Below are 19213 nucleotides of genomic sequence, written 5' to 3'. Positions count from 1 at the left end.
GAGCAGGTGTGTTTTTGATTATTTCACACTTTTTCTTGTCAGCAGAAAATCCGTTTTCACTGAAAATATAGCCGAAGAATTCAAGCGTTTTCTTGTTGAATTCACATTTCTGTTTGTTCAGTGTGAAGCCTTTTTCCTGTAGACGTCGTAGGGCGGCTGCCAGTCTACTGTCGTGTTGCTCCTGCGAATTGCCATACACGATTATGTCATCGCTGATGTTTTGTACACCTTCAAGTCCTTCAAGCGAGGTTCGTATTGCATTTTGGAAAACTTCTGATGCACATGTTAATCCAAAGTTTAGTCTTTTGTATCCTCTTAGACCAACATGTGTAGTGAATGTGGTTATGTTGCGTGATTTCTTTGAGATTTCAAGTTGATGGTATCCCTGATTTAAATCTAATTTTGAGAATATTTTTTAACCATTTAAGTCCACAATAAGATCGTCTATTGTCGGTATAATGTGTCGAGTCCTTTTAATGGCTTCGTTAGGAAGGCGCATGTCTACACAGATGCGTATTTCATTGTTTTTGCTCTTCGGTTTTGGTGCTACGACAATCGGTGATACCCAGTCTGTTGGTCCATCTACCTTTTCGATTATATCCATGTCTTCGAGCCTTTTGAGTTCAATTTCCACCTGTTTTCAAAGGTGAAATGGTATTCTTCTATGTGGTTGCACAACGGGTTGAACTGTATTGTCTACAAATAACTCAATTTGTGTGTTTTTCAATTTCCCAATTTCTGTGAATACCTTCGGGAATTTATCGCATATTTCACTTTTGCTTGTCATTGAATATATTTCTGGAACGACTTGCAGTGACACTGATGTAGAGTATGATAACAGATTGCCACTGTTTCCTTTCGTTACGTATATCATGGCTGTCGTAAACTTTGGTTTCTATCATTGCTTGAAACTGGCCCATAATTTTGACAGCTTCAATTGAACCGTATGCGTATACTTTCGTATCCGTTTTGTTTAATTTTGGCTTCGGTTTCATGGCTTGGATGCTTTTTCATCAATGACATTTATTGATGACCCTGTGTCTACGAGCATTTTTAGGGCATGACCTTCGACTTTGACTTTGATTGTAGGTCGCTTGCAGGATATGTCTGGCTTGTTTGAATTTATTGCAAGTCCAAATGCAAATTCGTTACTGCTTTTATCATTGTCCGAAATTTCACTGTCTGAACAATTATCGGTACCCAATGTATGCACTGGCTTTGACTGTTTGTGCTTTGAACGACAAACAATCACAAAATGATTCATTTTCTTGCAAAATTACATATTTTGCCGGCAGCGGGACATTGGCCATTCATGTGCGGATACTCCATACCACAGTTTCTGCAGTTTCGTGTTTTCTGTTGTGACTGACGGTAAGTGTTGGTAGACTGTCGTTGTTGACGATGATTTGGTTTTCGCTTTTGCCTGATTACACAGGTGTTGTAACTGTTGTTGTGGTTGGCTGATTGTTCTATCTCGCTTGCGTTGTTGTCAGATAGTTCTAGAGATCGCGCTTCTTTGATTATTTCGTCTAAAGACATTTCTGATCTGAGCGCTTTGTGCTTAGTCTTGTTGACGTACAGCCTTGTATTATTTGTGACTTAATTTCCTTGTCTGTATTTGCAAACTCGCAGTGTTCTCCAAGCTTTCTGAGTCGTGTGTGGAAACTGTCCAAGTTTTCGTGAGGTTCTTGCTTTGCCTGTCGAAACTTGTACACTTCGAACTCAATACTTTTCTTGGGTGCAAAATACTGGGTTAGTGCTTGCTTGGCAGCGTCAAAGTTTCCTCGACGTCTGGAAGTGTTGTAAAAATGTCATAAACATCTTCACCAGCCTAGTGCAAAAGTAACGCTCTTTTGCGTTTAGCGTCTTTGACATCCATACCAACTAGCATGATTTCTAGTCGACCTAACCACTTTTTCCAGCGACTGTCCACTGCTGTTTCAGTGACATTGAATGATGGGAATACTGGTAATCCTTGAGCCATTTTTTGGTAAATAATCAGTCCTACTAATTAATTACACAGCACAGTTTTTTTTACAGTAAATCCGCTTTTCATGTGTTTTACACTTTTATCCTCGTCGCCATTGTTGTGTTTTAATGTAGGTATGTAATAAAGACACTTAAATATTTACTACATTTATTCTACAAGTTTATAACATGTGAGTACATCAATAGTCTGAATCATACTGCCTCTCTGATACTTCTAGGGGTTCCACCTTGGTGCCTTAGCAGGGCGGTTACTAATTTGCATATAGAGGCGGAGCTTCTATGCTCACAACATTACAATAGCTACCAAGATTATCTCAGTTTTTGACAATTTTCTTTCTTTTTTTCGCTATTTCATCATACGGAGTACAGTCCCTTTAAAATATATAATTTGTTGATTGAAAAAAAAATCAAATTTTAAAAGTTTTGCATCCTTAAGTCATCAAACGGTTAATGAAGTATTCTGTTCAGAGTACAAAAATCACTATTTGTTATGTATGTATTACTTTGGAAATTTGTAAAACCTTGCTTCAACTGTTCACTTAATGGTGAAGTTGAGACACTTAACAAATTAAGAAAAAATCATGACTGTTCTTTCATAAACATGTTCTTTCATAAACATTTTCATATAAGCCTTATTTTTTTCAGTATGTGTAACAACACATATCATTATTTCAGACCGCAGACCCATTAATCACCAAGGTAGATCCAGAAAACTACATCATGTATAGACTCTACAAGGATGCGACACGTTATGAAGATGGCAAACACATTAAGGTTGGTTAAATATGGAGAGATCTTTATTAATATATAACAGTTACTGCATCCACTACTTGAGTTACTAAAATTAATCTTGAGCTCAAAGCACAACTTGTACGATTTTAACAGGGATGTGATTTGTCTTCGGATTTGCGAATATCTGTGGATCTAATGACTCCAGGAATAAGAACTGATTAAAAAAGGTCACTTGTTGCTTTTGGTTGCTACTTTATTTGTTGTTAGTATTGAAACTCAAGTTTGCTTCAAATTTGAGGTCAGGAGAACCCTGGCAAGGGATTCTTAAAAGCCAGTTTTGCTTCTCCAGCAGGGTGGGGTGCTTCACCCTCATTGACCCCTATTGGGGTCTCAAACCCATTGCCGAAATGGTTTCAGGACTTCAGCCGCCAGGTCTATCACTTCCCTGTATTAATCATGAGGATAGTGGATGTAATAATTGTTCTAAACCTTAAAGGGGCCAAAAACAATTTGTTTGTTTAGGGTAACCTTCCCAAAATTTCTAGGTAGGGTAGGTTGGGTTTTTTTTTTTTTTTTTTTTTTTTCAAAATCTGTCGTAAGTTCAGAGTGTTTTCTTGCACATGGCAGTCTTTCCTTCATTACTGTCATTGCCTGACTTTGTTTTATCATATAAACAATAATTCTGATTAAAATCTGCATTTATCTGCCCTTCGTAACTCTCTATTCGCTAACGAATATTTTTTTTGCTTTGAAACGGAAAAAAATAGTTAGGGTCGGCGCATTTTTATAGGTAGGGTCGGGTTACCCGAAACAGACATAATTTTTTTTAAGCCTATTCAAGTAAAGCATTCAATAAGTAACATGCGTATAATTGAATAGCAATTTATTCCTGTGCTAGTTACTGCGTGATAAAAGTTCTACCTAGCGATTACGGTTCTGATATTATGAGAATTAATGAATGAAAATTCTTTCCAATATAGTACAAGAAATGGCTTAATTAAGAACAATAGCTAATTTAATTGGCACTCGCCAGACATATTAGCTGAAGTGAGCTCAGTATCAAAATTTACAATGAGGTTGACATTTAAGTTTGTCCTTTTAGAAGAAATAAATGTCTGGATTATTTTCATAGCCTTGCATGGTTTAATTGACATCTTTTTGTTGTGGAAAATTCTAATTTTGCCCTAGAAGGCCATGATTTGAAAAAGCATTATTTAAAGATTTAACAAAACACTTTGTTCAAATGTTAACTATAACTCTGATATATTGATGTATTGTTCCTTGATGGATGAGAAGTGGTCAAGCATTTGTTTCTGCTTGTAGTACCATGTTATATCAGGCTGAATCTGTGCTGCAGACCTTTGTAAGAAATAATCAAGTTCCTTAAAGCTCCACTCTCATAGACTGACTGTTTTGACAACTATTTTATGTTTTGTCTTGGAATGAGCCAATTTTTTGCATAATTGTCTTAAAACAAGTGTGGTAAGACTGCTGACAAAATATCAGATCACAATTTTTCATATTTAGATTCGAAAATTAATGTTTTATGGCTAAAAGGGTTACTTAAACATGTTTTCAGCATTTTTCCCAAAAAAATGAGATCTGTTGTATTGTGTGTTATGTTATATGTCTGAATAGAAAGCATTGGTGCAAAATCAGCTGATTCTGAGCAAAAAATAAAATTAATGTGAAAACTGGCCATGTGTGAGAGTGCAACTTTAAATACAAAGAGCAAGAACAAGGCCAATATTCAAAGTCCAAAACTAGAGTTTTGCTAGTAATACATGTTGGTTTCAAGATATGGTGAAATTTACTTCTGTTATCCACCGTATTGGCGTGGTTGACATCAATATTATCCACCATATGGGCGTGGTTGACATCAATATTATCCACCATATTGGCGTGGTTGACATCAATATTATCCACCATATGGGCGTGGTTGACATCAATATTATCCACCATATTGGCGTGGTTGACATCAATATTATCCACCATATGGGGGTGGTTGACATCAATATTATCCACCATATTGGCGTGGTTGACATCAATATTATCCACCATATTGGCGTGGTTGACATCAATATTATCCACCATATTGGCGTGGTTGACATCAATATTATCCACCTTATTGGCGTGGTTGACATCAATATTATCCACCATATTGGCGTGGTTGACATCAATATTATCCACCATATTGGCGTGGTTGACATCAATATTATCCACCATATTGGCGTGGTTGACATCAATATTATCCACCATATTGGCGTGGTTGACATCAATATTATCCACCATATTGGCGTGGTTGACATCAATATTATCCACCATATTGGCGTGGTTGACATCAATATTATCCACCTTATTGGCGTGGTTGACATCAATATTATCCACCTTATTGGCATGGTTGACATCAATATTATCCACCATATTGGCGTGGTTGACATCAATATTTAGGAGTGTTATCAAAAGGAAGAGCAGGTTTGAAAGAGTAGAAGCCAAAGGTATATTTGACCTAAAATCTTGGATTTCTGTGGTTATTCAGTTTTCATTGTAGTTTCTCCATTATCTCAAGCAGATTGTCAGTTGATATAGGGGCGTACTTTATTATACAACGCCACTTGCCTATCCACGGGCAGTGGTTGAAATAAGCACGAGCTTGCAAGCTCAGAGTTCAGTCTTGCCCATCCAAAAGTCTAATTTCGATCACTGCATGGGTCGAGCGTATCAGTGAATGTTACGGGCATAGTGCACAGACAGAAGATCATCCTGATTAGAGCTACCCTGCAGTTTGTTCAGAAAGGCGAGCGTTTGCCTAATGTAAGCAAACTGTTTTGTTATGTATCCCTGTTGCAATGCTTCATATATACTGCAAGCGGGGAACCAAACAGCAAATGTTCGCCGCAAACATGTTTACTGAAGCATGGCTCTTTATCATGCGCCACTGTACAGCACTTTCAGGGGAGACCTGTTTAATGTCCCTACCAGAAGGCTGTTAGGATTTTTAGTGAGGCAGAGAATCAAACTTGAAATCTCTGAGTTTAGAGTCAATTAACTTAAAAGCTGCACTCAGATTTATCATTTTGACGCCTTTTTAAATTTTTGTCTTTGTGTAAGCAAATTTTTGCATAAATGTCTGGAAACCTGTAATATAAGACTGCTGAAAAAAGGTCAGATCTAAGTCTCATATTAACGTACAAGAATTGATCTTTCATGAAAAAATGAATTTTTCTGCAGTTTACAAAACAATTGAGGTCTGTTCTATTGCGAGTTATCTGATATGACTGATGCCAAAATCAGCTGATTCTGGGACAAATGTTTTTAAAAGTGTCAAAACTGACAATCTGTGAGAGTGCAGCTTTAACACTAGACAACTGATCAGTGATATCATTGATGATGTATATGAACTTTTATTTTACCAGGATCTGAATTGCCTGAACCGTGACCTTTCCAAGGTCATAATCATTGACTGGGATTCCAACGCGGTCAAGTACAACTCTGATAACATGTTCTGTGTGAAACCATGGAAGGGAGAAGACGATGACGTTGTTCTCGGAGAATTGGCTGAATTTCTGAGAGGTTTGTTGTAGGAGTCAAAGATAAACTTATGATATCACTTTTATATTAGTTTAATTCTGAAGAAGTTATAATAACGGTAGCGTAACTGTTTCGTTTTTTTTTGTTTTCAAGGACAGTATTCAATAAATAACAATTGTAGTTTATACCCACTGTAGTTATAGAACAGTTTTGCCCATTTTTCTTGAAACCGTTCCAACATGGGAGGAAATGTGTAAATGAAAGTTATTTCAAACCAGGTACAGTAACATAAATATCATGTTTAGTTCCATCATAAATCCTCAAAAATCTGCACACAAGATTACTGCTGAACCCTTTAGAATTTTTCTATGTACCATTTTCATTCTGACAGTCAATTTATTAAGTAACTGTGATATTGTTGTGCTCAGACAGACTATTCTCAATAGCTTGACTATTCAAAGAATAAGGAGAGCTATACTACTCACTCTAGCGTAGGCGTCAGGGTTAAGGTTAGCACATGTATGTCAATATCTCAGCAAATACTACAAGTATTGCATTGGAACTGAAGACAAGTGTTCCTAACCCTCCGACGAACTTCATTAATCAAGTGACATAACTCTATCTTGAATATACTGCAAATTATGGGCCTTTATTAATCCTCATAGAAATTCTGGTTAAGGCTTTGGATGTTAGCACACATGAGTCAATATTTCATTAACTTCTTGAAGTATTGCATTGAAACTTGATAAAAGGGTTCCCAACCATCCTTCCAACTTAAGTTATGTTGTTAGATCATTGTTATGCATGTAATACAAATGATGGCCCTTTTTTTTTACTTTTTAGCTCCACTGGCCGAAGGCCATGGAGCTTATGTCGTCACAGATTGTCCGTCGTGAGTGCGTGCGTGCGTGCGTAAACTTTTACTTTAAACGACATCTCCTCTGAAACTGATAAGCGGATTTTGACAAAACTTCACAGGAATGTTCCTTTGTAGGTCCTTTACCAAAATTGCTCAAATGGTTCCGGTCCATTGCACAATATGGCCGCCAGAGCTAAAAATAGCAAAATCTTTAAACGACATCTCCTTTGAAACGGTTCGGCAGATTTTGATGAAACTTGACAGTAATGTTCCTTGGGTGGTCCTTTATTAAAATTGCTCAAATGGTTCTGGTCCATTGCACAATATGGCCGCCACAGCTAAAAATAGCAAAATCTTTAAACGACATCTCCTCTGAAACGGATAGGCAGATTTTGATGAAACTTGACAGAATTGTTCCTTGGGTGGTCCTTAACCAAAATTGCTCAAATGGTTCCGGTCCGCTGCACAACATGGCTGCCAGGGCAAAAAAATAGAAAAACCTTTAAAGAACATCTTCTCAGAAACCGATGATCAGATTTTGATGAAACTTAACAGAAATGTTCCTTGGATGGTCCTTTATCAAATTTGCTTCAATGGTTTCGGTCCACTGCACAAGATGGCCCCCAGAGGTAAAAATAGAAAAACCTTTAAACAACTTCTCCTCAGAAACCGATGATCGTATTGCAATGAAACTTGACAGAAATGTTACTTGGGTAGTCCTTAACCAAAATAGCCCAAACAGTTCTGGTCCACTGCACAACATGGCAGCCAGAGCTAAGAATAGAAAAAAACGTTAAACTACATCTTCTCAGAAACCGATGATCAGATTTTGATGAAACTTTACATAAATGTTCCTTGGGTGGTCATTAACCAAAATTTGTTAAATGGGTCCAGTCCACTGCACACCATGGCTGCCAGAGCTAAAAAATAAAAAAAACTTTATACGACTTGTCGTTGAAACCGATGACCTTTTTTCGATAAAACTTGACAGAAATGTTTGTTTGGTGCTCCTTTACTCAAATTGCCCAAATCATTTCGGTCCACTGCACAACATGGCAGCCAGAGCTATTAAAGTAAAAAAATAAATTAAATAACTTCTCCTCAAAATTGATGATTGTATTTCTATGAAACTTGACGAAAATGTTCGTTAGGTGGTCTTTGCTTGAACCTTTTGGCCAGTGGAGCACAGGCACTGATGTGCCTCTTGTTTACTTAGTTCTTCTGGTTTAAAGCAGTGAAAAAGTCAAGCAGGCAGTCTCTGTTTTATTTACTCTGTTGTACGCACCTATCAATTGCCATTTTATTTTCCTTTAAAATAACACAACTGTTATATCACGGATGTGACTGACGTCGTAGTTGAAGGACTGAAACCATTTTGGCGCTGGGTTCTGAGGGCCACTTTAAGCCCCAAATGGGAGTCAAATGGGTTGAATTACCCTGCTACAAAAGCAGAACTGGCTTTTTAGGTCTCTCTTGACTTCAAATTTGAAGCAGACTGGAGTGTCAATACGAGCAAGAAATAAAGTATCAACCAAAAGCAACCAATTAACTTAAACTCCAATTTATTTGATTTGTTTTATCCCTGGAGCCATTAGATCTACCTAATCAAATCCCTGTATTTATAATATAATATACTTTGTACGTTCTTCCATGTCATCAACGGTTATTTAAATTGTTAGGGTCTATTGTGAACATAGCAGGGAATATAGGTCTGTACATTGTTTTGTTGGCAATGCGCCAGTACATCGTGAATTTGGTGAATATTAAACACTTTTGAGTACTCCAATAGTGAATTAGTGCTCGGGTAATCAGCCGAAGGATCGAGTACTCGGGTACTTGTTGCCATCTTTAATATATAAATATATATGCATTAAGATAATGACCCAAATACACATGTTTGTCTGTGTTTTAGCATTGGCAGGGAGCAATGTGGAAGATGTGAGACCAGTGCTGCAGTACTACAGACAGTTTGATGACCCCATCGACCAGTTCCATAAAAACCAGGCAAAACTTAGGGTGGGTATAGCTCTCTGATAAGTGTCTGCTATTCGGTATTTTTCAAAATTCAGTATAAAATGCTTGTTTTCTTTCATCATGAGTCTGTTTTTTAGCTCACCTGTCACTTTGTGACAAGGTGAGCTTTTGTGATCGCCTTTTGTCTGGCGTCCGTCGTGCGGCGTGCGTCGTCCGTCAACAATTTACTTAAAAAGACATCTCCTCCTTAACCGCTGGGCCAATATTAATAAAACCTCATAGGGATGTTCCTTGGGTGTTCTTCTATCAAAGTTGTTCAAAGAATTCAATTCCATGCAGAACTCTGGTTGCCATAGCAACCAAAAGGAAAAACTTAAAAAATCTTTTTCTCCCAAACCACAAGGCTTAGGCCGTTGATATAGGGTAGGTAGGATCACCAAATGGTCCTCTACCAAGATTGTTCAAATTATGGCCCTTGGGTCAAAATTGGCCCCGCCTCGTGGGGTCATGGGTTTTCTCTATATGTTTATAGTGAAAACTTAAAAAATCTTCTCCTCTGAACTTACTTGGCCTAGAGCTTAGATATTTGTCATGATTCATCGTCTGGTGGACCTCTACAAAGTTTGTTCAAATTATGGCCCTGGGGTCAAAATTGGCCCCGCCCCGGGGGGTCATGGGTATTTTCTATATGTTTATAGTTAAAACTTCAAAAATCCTCTCCTCTGAACTTACTTGGACTAGAGCTTAGATATTTGGCATGATTCATCGTCTAGTGGACCTCTACAAAGTTTGTTCAAATTATGGCCCTGGGGTCGAAATTGGCCCCGCCCCGGGGGGTCATGGGTATTCTCTATATGTTTATAGTTAAAACTTCAAAAATCTTCTCCTCTGAACTTACTTGGACTAGAGCTTAGATATTTGGCATGATTCATCGTCTAGTGGACCTTTACAAAGATTGTTCAAATTATCGCCTTGGGGTCAAAATTGGCCCCGCCCCGGGGGGTCATGGGTTTTCTCTATATGTTTATAGTGAAAACTTCAAAAATCTTCTCCTTTGAACTTACTTGGACTAGAGCTTAGATATTTGGCATGATTCATGGTCTAGTGGACCTCTACAAAGATTGTTCAAATTATGGCCTTGGGGTCAAAATTGGCCCCACCCCTTGGGGGGTCATGGGTTTTCTCTATATGTTTATAGTGAAAACTTCAAAAATCATCTCCTCTGAACTTACGTTGCCTAGAGCTTAGATATTTGGCATGATTCATCGTCTAGTGGAACTCTACAAAGTTTGTTCAAATTATGGCCCTGGGGTCAAAATTGGCCACCCCCCAGGGCTGATGGGTTTTCTCTATGTGTTATAGTGAAAACTTAAAAAATCTTCTCCGAACTCACAAAGACAAGTAACGTCTTAATTTCAACTGGATAACATATTTAGCACACATACCAATTTTCAATATGGGCCACATACAACAATTAATAACAAATATACATATGGCAGATTTCACGTTTTGGTGACCAAAAAGTTCCCGGCGAATATTGATTTTTAAAATTTATTGCAGGTTTGTGATTTTAACATAATCTTTTACAGCAATTCCTTATCTATCATATTTTAGAACATTTGCAATGATTTATTCATGCATTTTTATAAAAAAAAGAATTTTGTATCACCATACCATTTGTGCTAGTGTTACAATATTGCCGGTAAAAACTTGTTTTTTATAAATATTTTGATCCAAAGAAGTATTTTGTCTTGCACTAAATGATTCATTTATTTATAAAACAGATTGTACAGACAAAAATTAAAGATTGTTTTGTTTTTCTCAAATAAATTCATTGAACCAAACCCAAATTGGACAACAAGACAGAAAATATTTTCTGCAAACATAGGTTTTCTTTTTATATCAGATCAGATAAGCTATAAACATAAATGTTTTGTTGTGGTGATATAAATGTCTCTAGTATGGTGCAATTATCATTACCTTTGATATTAAACATATATATTATAAATTGCTAATTGCGAGTATGTGCTAGTGTTACCACAAGACAGAATGAGTAACATTAGCAGTATGTCACATTAGCAGTTGGACAGAATGTTTCACAACAAAATAAAATACAGACCTACCACAGACTCTTTGAGCTTGATACAGTATAAAACAAACTATATAAATGATTGATAAACACAGTCAATTGATAATCACATAAAAATCATAATAATCATACAAGATTGACGAAGATGCAGTGTGACAGACGTACACATTTTATGAGCTTCTACAGTTGAAAATAGTTTCTTTGACTCTTCATTTAGTTTATATATTGTTATAATGTTTTACTCATTTGAGATTTTAATAACCTGTTGTTACAATATAATTCTATTTCTTCTCATATAGTTCCTACTAGTTTTGTTCATGTTGATTTATAAATACACTGTTGACCTAAGTTTATATGGTGTCAGACTGAATGACGAAGCCTGGAAACACTGTTCCCGCAGCAGTTTGATTAAACAATCTCGTAAAAAAAATATACCAATCTGGATAGAATAACTTCCAATACGAAAAACCAACAATAGAACTAAAGATCAGACTGTTGTGTGTCTTAAAGGCCTAGTTTAAGCCTTTTAAAAGTGACCCTCCCCCTTTTAAGGCCTGATTTAAGGAATATTTGGCATGATAATCCCCTGCTGTGCATCTCCTTCTAATCACATTCTTGACAGTAGGGGCCAATTTCTTGTGTTTACCGGTAGGTTTATCGGCTCAGGGCCATTAAGGGTCCATTTCTATCTTAAAATATCCCATACTGCGCAGCAGGATACTCAGATCTGAGATCTGATAAGACAATTAGGCAATTATGCAACAATCAATTGTAACCACGGCCCCCCAGGTCCGGGGGTATACTGGGGATAGCCGGGGAAAAGGGCTGTGTTTTTACTTTCCAGGTGGCCCTGCATGGCCGTGTGAGTGCGGTGGTTTTGTCTTAGTGTCAAATTTAGCGGAGATATTGTCTTATATAGAGTCTCTGGGGTGCGGGGGGCATTTGGCCGGGGTTTTACCAACAGTTCGTCACCGCAGGGCGGAGATTTTACCTGGGGTTTGCTGGACTAAAAGTCAAAGCTCCCGCTATATCCTGGACCGGGGGGGGGGGGTGTTTACAATTGACTGGTGCATTAGATTAAGATCAATTTACAGAGGTTGTGTACAAATACACAGTGTCATAAGAGGAGATTGATCAGAAATCTTTGCCCGGAACTGTATATGCCTACAGAGTGACATGGACACTGAACAAAAGATCTTATCATAAAAAAGCAAACAAACATCCAGAACTTTAAAACCTGTAACAATAACCACCCCACCTGCAGTAACCTTGCATATAATCCAACCCGACACAGCGAAAGACAATTCTTATAAAATAATGTTTAATGTAAGTAAATTGCAACTGTCAAACAATTCAGACGATTTACACATCATCTTCTTGTCTTCAAGGGTATGGTTCTGAAAAAGAAATTAAATTATTACATACTTTCTGTTGAGATATGAGAGTGTTCTAAGTTATATATGTCTGCCTCTAACACAAGAAGTTGTGGGTTTGGTTTAAATTTTTAGCAACAGATCGTTTTAGATACTACTTTTACTAACACTTCTTATTGTTTCGCTACATTCAAAAAACCGTTTTGTTTGAAATACTACAAGAATACAACGTCAATTTATTATCTGTAAATCTATTCATCAGACTCCTTCCACATAGAACAACATTTAGTTCGTCAACTTGCGCCACAATACCACTGGTCATAATGCACCAGTCAATTGTAACAACACACCCTAGGTCCAGGGGTGGGGTTCAGGGAAAATAGAACAGGTCTTATCAGATCTCCAGGAGTGGGGTTCAGGGAAAATAGTCTCATCAGATCTCCAATCTTATCAGACCTGCTGTGCAGTTTTCAATGTTTTATTATGAAAATGGACCTAAACTAGGCCTTTAACTAAATTTGTTATTGTATATATATATATAGGCATTCAGTTAATTTAATTTGGGACAGTTTGAAATTGAATAAAAAACAATCACTAGGTTGAACAGTTTTAGAAGCACAGAAACAATGTTCTTCAACTTTTATATACTCTAAGGGGGGGGGGGGGGGTTTCAAACAGGATTCCAAAAGTAACACCAAGGGAGATGTCCTATTGTCATGCAATAGCACACATTGTTCTGTCCAAAATGTAACACTAGCATTCAGGTGACTAAAATAAGGTAAAGATACAATATATAACACAAGTTTGTGTCAAAAATAAGATTTGTCAAATAAGAAACACAATGAATCACAAAATGAGCATACAAATATTGACTTTCATCTCAAGCATTCTCTCTTGTTGATGTCAAACTCTGCTTCTGTCCTATGTAACATTAGGGGAAGAGTCCTTTTGTCACATTAGCAAACATATTTCAGTCCCAATTATAACATAAACATTCAGTTTACTTAATCAAATTCAGATTAAGTATTAAACAGTTAAGCTTGTATCAAAAGTATACAATGGATCACAAAAAACAAAACATAAATATGTGTTTTATAAAAAAAAGAAGGTTTCTGTCCAATGTCACATTTGCAGTTATGTCCATTTGTCACGTTATCATCTATATTTCTGTCCATTTTATAACGTTTACATTCTTAATTCTGTCCAATAAATAATGATATCAAACAAAAAAGCGGTATGAATTCAATATAAACTACGTACCTAATGAATGAATACTTACAAACGATAGTTTACAGACGACATTGTTATGTTCGAATAATTGACTCTGGGAAAGTCATCAAATTAAAACGATTTTCTCGCTTTATTAAGCGCTTGTCTTAATGCTAGCGTGACATAATGTTAACGTTACATCGAAGGACAGAATGAGCCAAACTTGGATTAAGTTTTTATCAACGGTATTCACCACTATTTTTATCATTTCAATGTCAACTGTTAACCAGTCCAATATAAAAGTAATCGCTACCCGGATGTTAACCCTCAGTCGGTGTAAATTATTCACGAATAGAAAAGGTGCTATCGTCATGCTAAAATGGGACAGAATCGATTTTGCGTAACATTAACACATTTTTAGACCTAAAAAACTTTATGATCGGGAATGACCAATTTCTTGTTATATGCAATACTGTTTTTATCCGACACGTAGTCTTTGTTTTCAGTGATTTAATAAAGGTGTGTTTAGGCTTAAAACAGTAAGCAGTGGATCATGTCTGCTAATGTTACACAACAATTGGAGGACAGATTACCGTAACGTTATCACCATGCGCAATTACCGAAAATTTAGGTATATTACGAACGAAATGCAATCATTTTAGATATATTATTGTTTTAATTAACATTTCTTGCAAACATTATTCAACAGACAAGAAAAAATACTTACCAGATGTTACTGAAAAGCATCCTCAAAAAAGTGGTATATTGGTACCGGGAAGATTTTCTGTCTTTTTTGTCCTAATTATCGGCATATTTTTACATTTTTTTACCTTATTTAACACAATATTTTCAATATGTTAATACAAATCACTTCTATAAGGTGTTCTTATTGGGTTGGGAAAGGCAATTGCTATATAAATGACGTTGACATGCAATAACAATAAATGAAAGAAAATGGGCCACATAATTGCCTATTTTGTGAAATCTGCCATATATAGATACACACGTAAAATCAAGTAGTGACAAGAGCTTAGATATTTGGCGTGATATATCATCTAGTTGACTTGTACCAATATTGTTCAATCTTTGGCCCTGGGGTCAAAAAATGGCCCCACCCGGGCGGTCATGGGTTTCCTTATATATGTATATGATGAAAACTTAAAAAATCTTCTTCTCCGAAACCAAAAGGCGAAGGCCTTAGATATTTGGTATGAAGCATTGTTTATCGGACCACTATTAAGATTGTTCAAACTTTAGCCCTGGGGTCAAAATTGGCCACGCCCCGTGTTCATAGGCTTAGGTTTTCAATATTTGTATATAATGGAAGAATGTGCAATATATGACAGGTGAGCGATTCAGGGCCATTTGGCCCTCTTGTTTAAAGAAAGAAAAAAGTCAACTTATTGTCAAAGCCTTTGTTGGGTCATTGACATTATTTTGAAAAAACTTAAACCTTGGTCCCAACTTGAAAACTTTTCATGATATTTTAAGCAAACTTGGTACACATGTTGCTAAGAGGCAATGTGCACATGTATGGTGAGGCCCACAATGTGCACATGTATGGTGAGGCCCACAATGTGCAGATGTACGGTGAGGCCCACAATGTGCACGTGTATGGTGAGGCCCACAATGTGCACATGTACGGTGAGGCCCACAATGTGCACATGTACGGTGAGGCCCACAATGTGCACATGTACGGTTAGGCCCACAATGTGCACATGTACGGTGAGGCCCACAATGTGCACGTGTACGGTGAGGCCCACAATGTGCACATGTACGGTGAGGCCCACAATGTGCACATGTACGGTGAGGCCCACAATGTGCACATGTATGGCGAGGCCCACAATGTGCACATGTACGGTGAGGCCCACAATGTGCACATGTATGGCGAGGCCCAACATGTGCACATGTATGGTGAGGCCCACAATGTGCACATGTATGGCGAGGCCCACAATGTGCACATGTATGGTGAGGCCCACAATGTGCACATGTGCACATGTATGGTGAGGCCCACAATGTGCACATGTATGGTGAGGCCCACAATGTGCACATGTATGGTGAGGCCCACAATGTGAACATGTATGGTGAGGCCCACAATGTGCACATGTATGGTTAGGCCCACAATGTGCACATGTATGGTGAGGCCCACAATGTGCACATGTACGGTGAGGCCCACAATGTGCACATGTATGGTGAGGCCCACAATGTGCACATGTATGGTGAGGCCCACAATGTGCACATGTATGGCGAGGCCCACAATGTGCACATGTATGGTGAGGCCCACAATGTGCACGTCTATGGCGAGGCCCACAATGTGCACATGTATGGCGAGGCCCACAATGTGCACGTGTATGGCGAGGCCCACAATGTACACATGTATGGCGAGGCCCACAATGTGCACATGTATGGCGAGGCCCACAATGTGCACATGTATGGCGAGGCCCACAATGTGCACATGTATGGCGAGGCCCACAATGTGCACGTGTATGGGCCTCAATGTGCACATGTACGGTGAGGCCCACAATGTGCACATGTATGGTGAGGCCCAACATGTGCACATGTATGGTGAGGCCCACAATGTGCACATGTATGGCGAGGCCCACAATGTGCACATGTATGGTGAGGCCCACAATGTGCACATGTATGGTGAGGCCCACAATGTGCACATGTATGGCGAGGCCCACAATGTGCACATGTATGGTGAGGCCCACAATGTGCACATGTATGGTGAGGCCCACGATGTGCACATGTATGGTGAGGCCCACGATGTGCACGTGCACATGTATGGTGAGACCCACAATGTGCACATGTATGGCGAGGCCCACGATGTGCACATGTATGGTGAGGCCCACAATGTGCACATGTATGGTGAGGCCCTTAGCTCTGCTGATAATTTGATTGTCAAACAAAACAAAAACAAATGGCAGATATTTTAAGTATTTGGTGTCTTAGAAGGATATTTTGACCTGGTTAGTAAGTTTATATCACTTTAATGGCAATGGAAAAATGCCTATCCGGGGGCCAGATATGTAAGCTACTCTCAGTTTTTTAACATGAATCCATCATGCTCAAACAGTTCCCGATTATTCTTCAGGGTTGACAATTATCAGCTGTTAGATCCCCTGAAATCTAAACGCTGTTACTGTATTTTTTGCCTTGAATGTGTCCATCAAGAACCGTACTACTGTCCTGGTCAAGGTCACACATTGAAGGTGTAATAACTGTTTCAATGGAAGATATCCCAGACTATTTTATGACTGTTTGATTTCAGGAAGAACAAGACAGACAGAAGCTTGCGGCTTTCGAGCGTGGAAAGAAAAACTTCACTAGTTCATTTGCGTCAAAGTTCAAATTCTAGAATTCTGGAATGCTCTATACAGTTGTGGCCACTAGTTGATGATATGAAGGTCCTTCATGTTACGAAGCTCAGAGAGTGTTCCTTTAAAGACTTGAATGTCATCTAAAGAATTCAGTGAAACCGTTTTCATGGTTGACTACTGTTGCGGTTGTTTATGTGTGATAAAATTCTTTCGTGAAAAAGCTTTCTGTCAATTCTGAAATGAAACTTATAATATTTTTAGTTTTTCAGTAGTTATTTTAGTGACAAGTTTGCACAAACTAGTCCTAAAAACAAAAAAATCAATTAGTGTGATTGACTGTAAACCACTTTACTAACAATTATTGATTCATTTAAAAACATGTTTTTGACTAGCAAGTCGTGGTTCTGTGATCATGAAATGTATCTTTCCTGCTTGCTAACACTTTTTATCATGCACAGATATTATCATTACATTAATGAATGGTTCAAGTACATACTTACAAAAAATAGTGGTCTACATTATATTGTGTGAACTACCCACTAACTCGGCCAGCCACTGTATATATTTTGTGCTTCACCTGATTAAAATCTCTGCTAATAAACTGAAATAAATATAATGGAAACTTGAGAAATACTGCCTTCTCTTTGGTCAAGATATAGTGTAGACCACTAAGATCAATTTGAAATGGTGTTTGTTAAAATTATGTTGTGAGCTAATTTGTTTAGTTTTATAAATAAGAATGTACAGGTATTGTCTAAGGCTCGGTGTCATTCCAAGCAGCATGCTGTAATCTTGGCCATAACTAAAAAAACTTTACAACATATTCAAATGAAACTTGGTACACACATTGCAAGAGAAAATATCGAGGGCACCGAATGGAAAACCAGTTAATGCAGAAATGGTGTTTTCAGGAGAGCCAAAAAATTAAAATCCTGAACCTGCACTGTTTTGCACAATGTAGAGGGTTAGTGCAAAACTGATGTTCTTTTACCAATTTTATACAGAAGTAAAATCATCTTGCACTAAGCCTGTAGATTAATGTAGATCCTTTTATCACCTGGCGATTTTTTTTGTTTACTGATGGGCTATCTGAAAGGGTGTTTCCTCGTAAATAGTGTGAAAATAAGCATATTCAAGAAAGTTAAAAAAAAACAAAAAAACATTTGCTCCAAAATGCATATACTGATTTAATGCATATACTGGTTTTTCAATTGATGCCAGATATGCACACATAAAGTAAGGCACCAACAACTCTTGATTTAATAGCTGTCATTTTATACCCCTTGCTTAACAGACAGGTACATAGCTGGGGGAATTTTCAATAAGCCACTCCCCATTCACTCGTAAATAAAAGTAGACAAGCTTTTCTGTCCACTCTGTAGTATTCTTATTGCAGATTTTTTAATCATGCTTCAAGTTAATGATTTGTTTTCTAATTCTTATTGTGTAACAATTAGATAAACCTGTGTTGTTTTGTATCAAAATATATTTGAACAATTAAATAACAATTAAAATGCACATAAATTTTTAACTGAAACCTTTTTTATGGACTTTATTTTTCCTATATTAGAATTACTCTAGTTATGACAGTCATTAAATGTAAAAAGAATCTTTTTTGTTTGAATAATGTCTGTAGCTATTCATACATGTACCTTTGCCTCTGATTATAATTATTGTACTATGTACATGTAATACATACTTGAAATAAACTTCCATGGATTACCTACTTACTCAGTTATCTAAAAGATATGTAGGACCCTTCATGAGTTGCCATTTAAAGGGACTAGACACCAGATGATACAATTGCAAGAAAAAAAAAAATTTGTCAAAAAAATTGTTATGGTGCATTACACATCAAATCTTACTGACCAATGTAACATATCGCTTACATGCATCTTGTGCAGTTTTTGCACATTTTGTCCAATTTGTCATTTACAAAAAAAAAATCGAGTCGAAGGCCATGTTCAAACCGGTGTAGCCAAAATTCCAGTCCAGTGTTGTATCCACTGTGCTACGAAGGCTTACTCTAAATGTTTGGAATATTTAATCTATATTTCTAACTTGGTAATATCACGTGATAACATTGACTAGCCAATCACACATAAGGAATGAATTCTACTAGGTAGACATTCCTAGT

At 37.4% G+C, this 19213-nt stretch overlaps 1 protein-coding gene across 1 annotated transcript in view; it reads left to right on the top strand.

Annotated features, from left to right (window-relative positions):
- Nucleotides 1-18792, top strand: part of LOC128209184 (mitochondrial import inner membrane translocase subunit TIM50-C-like) — a 30888-nt gene extending 12096 nt beyond the window's left edge. Inside the window, exons 7-10 of the mRNA XM_052913106.1 lie at nt 2665-2763; nt 6138-6294; nt 9024-9127; nt 17028-18792. Coding sequence (XP_052769066.1) covers nt 2665-2763; nt 6138-6294; nt 9024-9127; nt 17028-17114 — 447 coding nt within the window. The 3' untranslated portion in view covers nt 17115-18792. The remainder of the gene's footprint in view (nt 1-2664; nt 2764-6137; nt 6295-9023; nt 9128-17027) is intronic.
- Nucleotides 18793-19213: the final 421 nt, after the last annotated feature.

Source organism: Mya arenaria, chromosome 11 (assembly GCF_026914265.1).
Source record: "Mya arenaria isolate MELC-2E11 chromosome 11, ASM2691426v1".
Taxonomy (NCBI): Eukaryota; Metazoa; Mollusca; class Bivalvia; order Myida; family Myidae; genus Mya; species Mya arenaria.
Note: the sequence above shows the minus strand (reverse complement) of the source record. Positions and strands in the feature narration are given on the sequence as shown.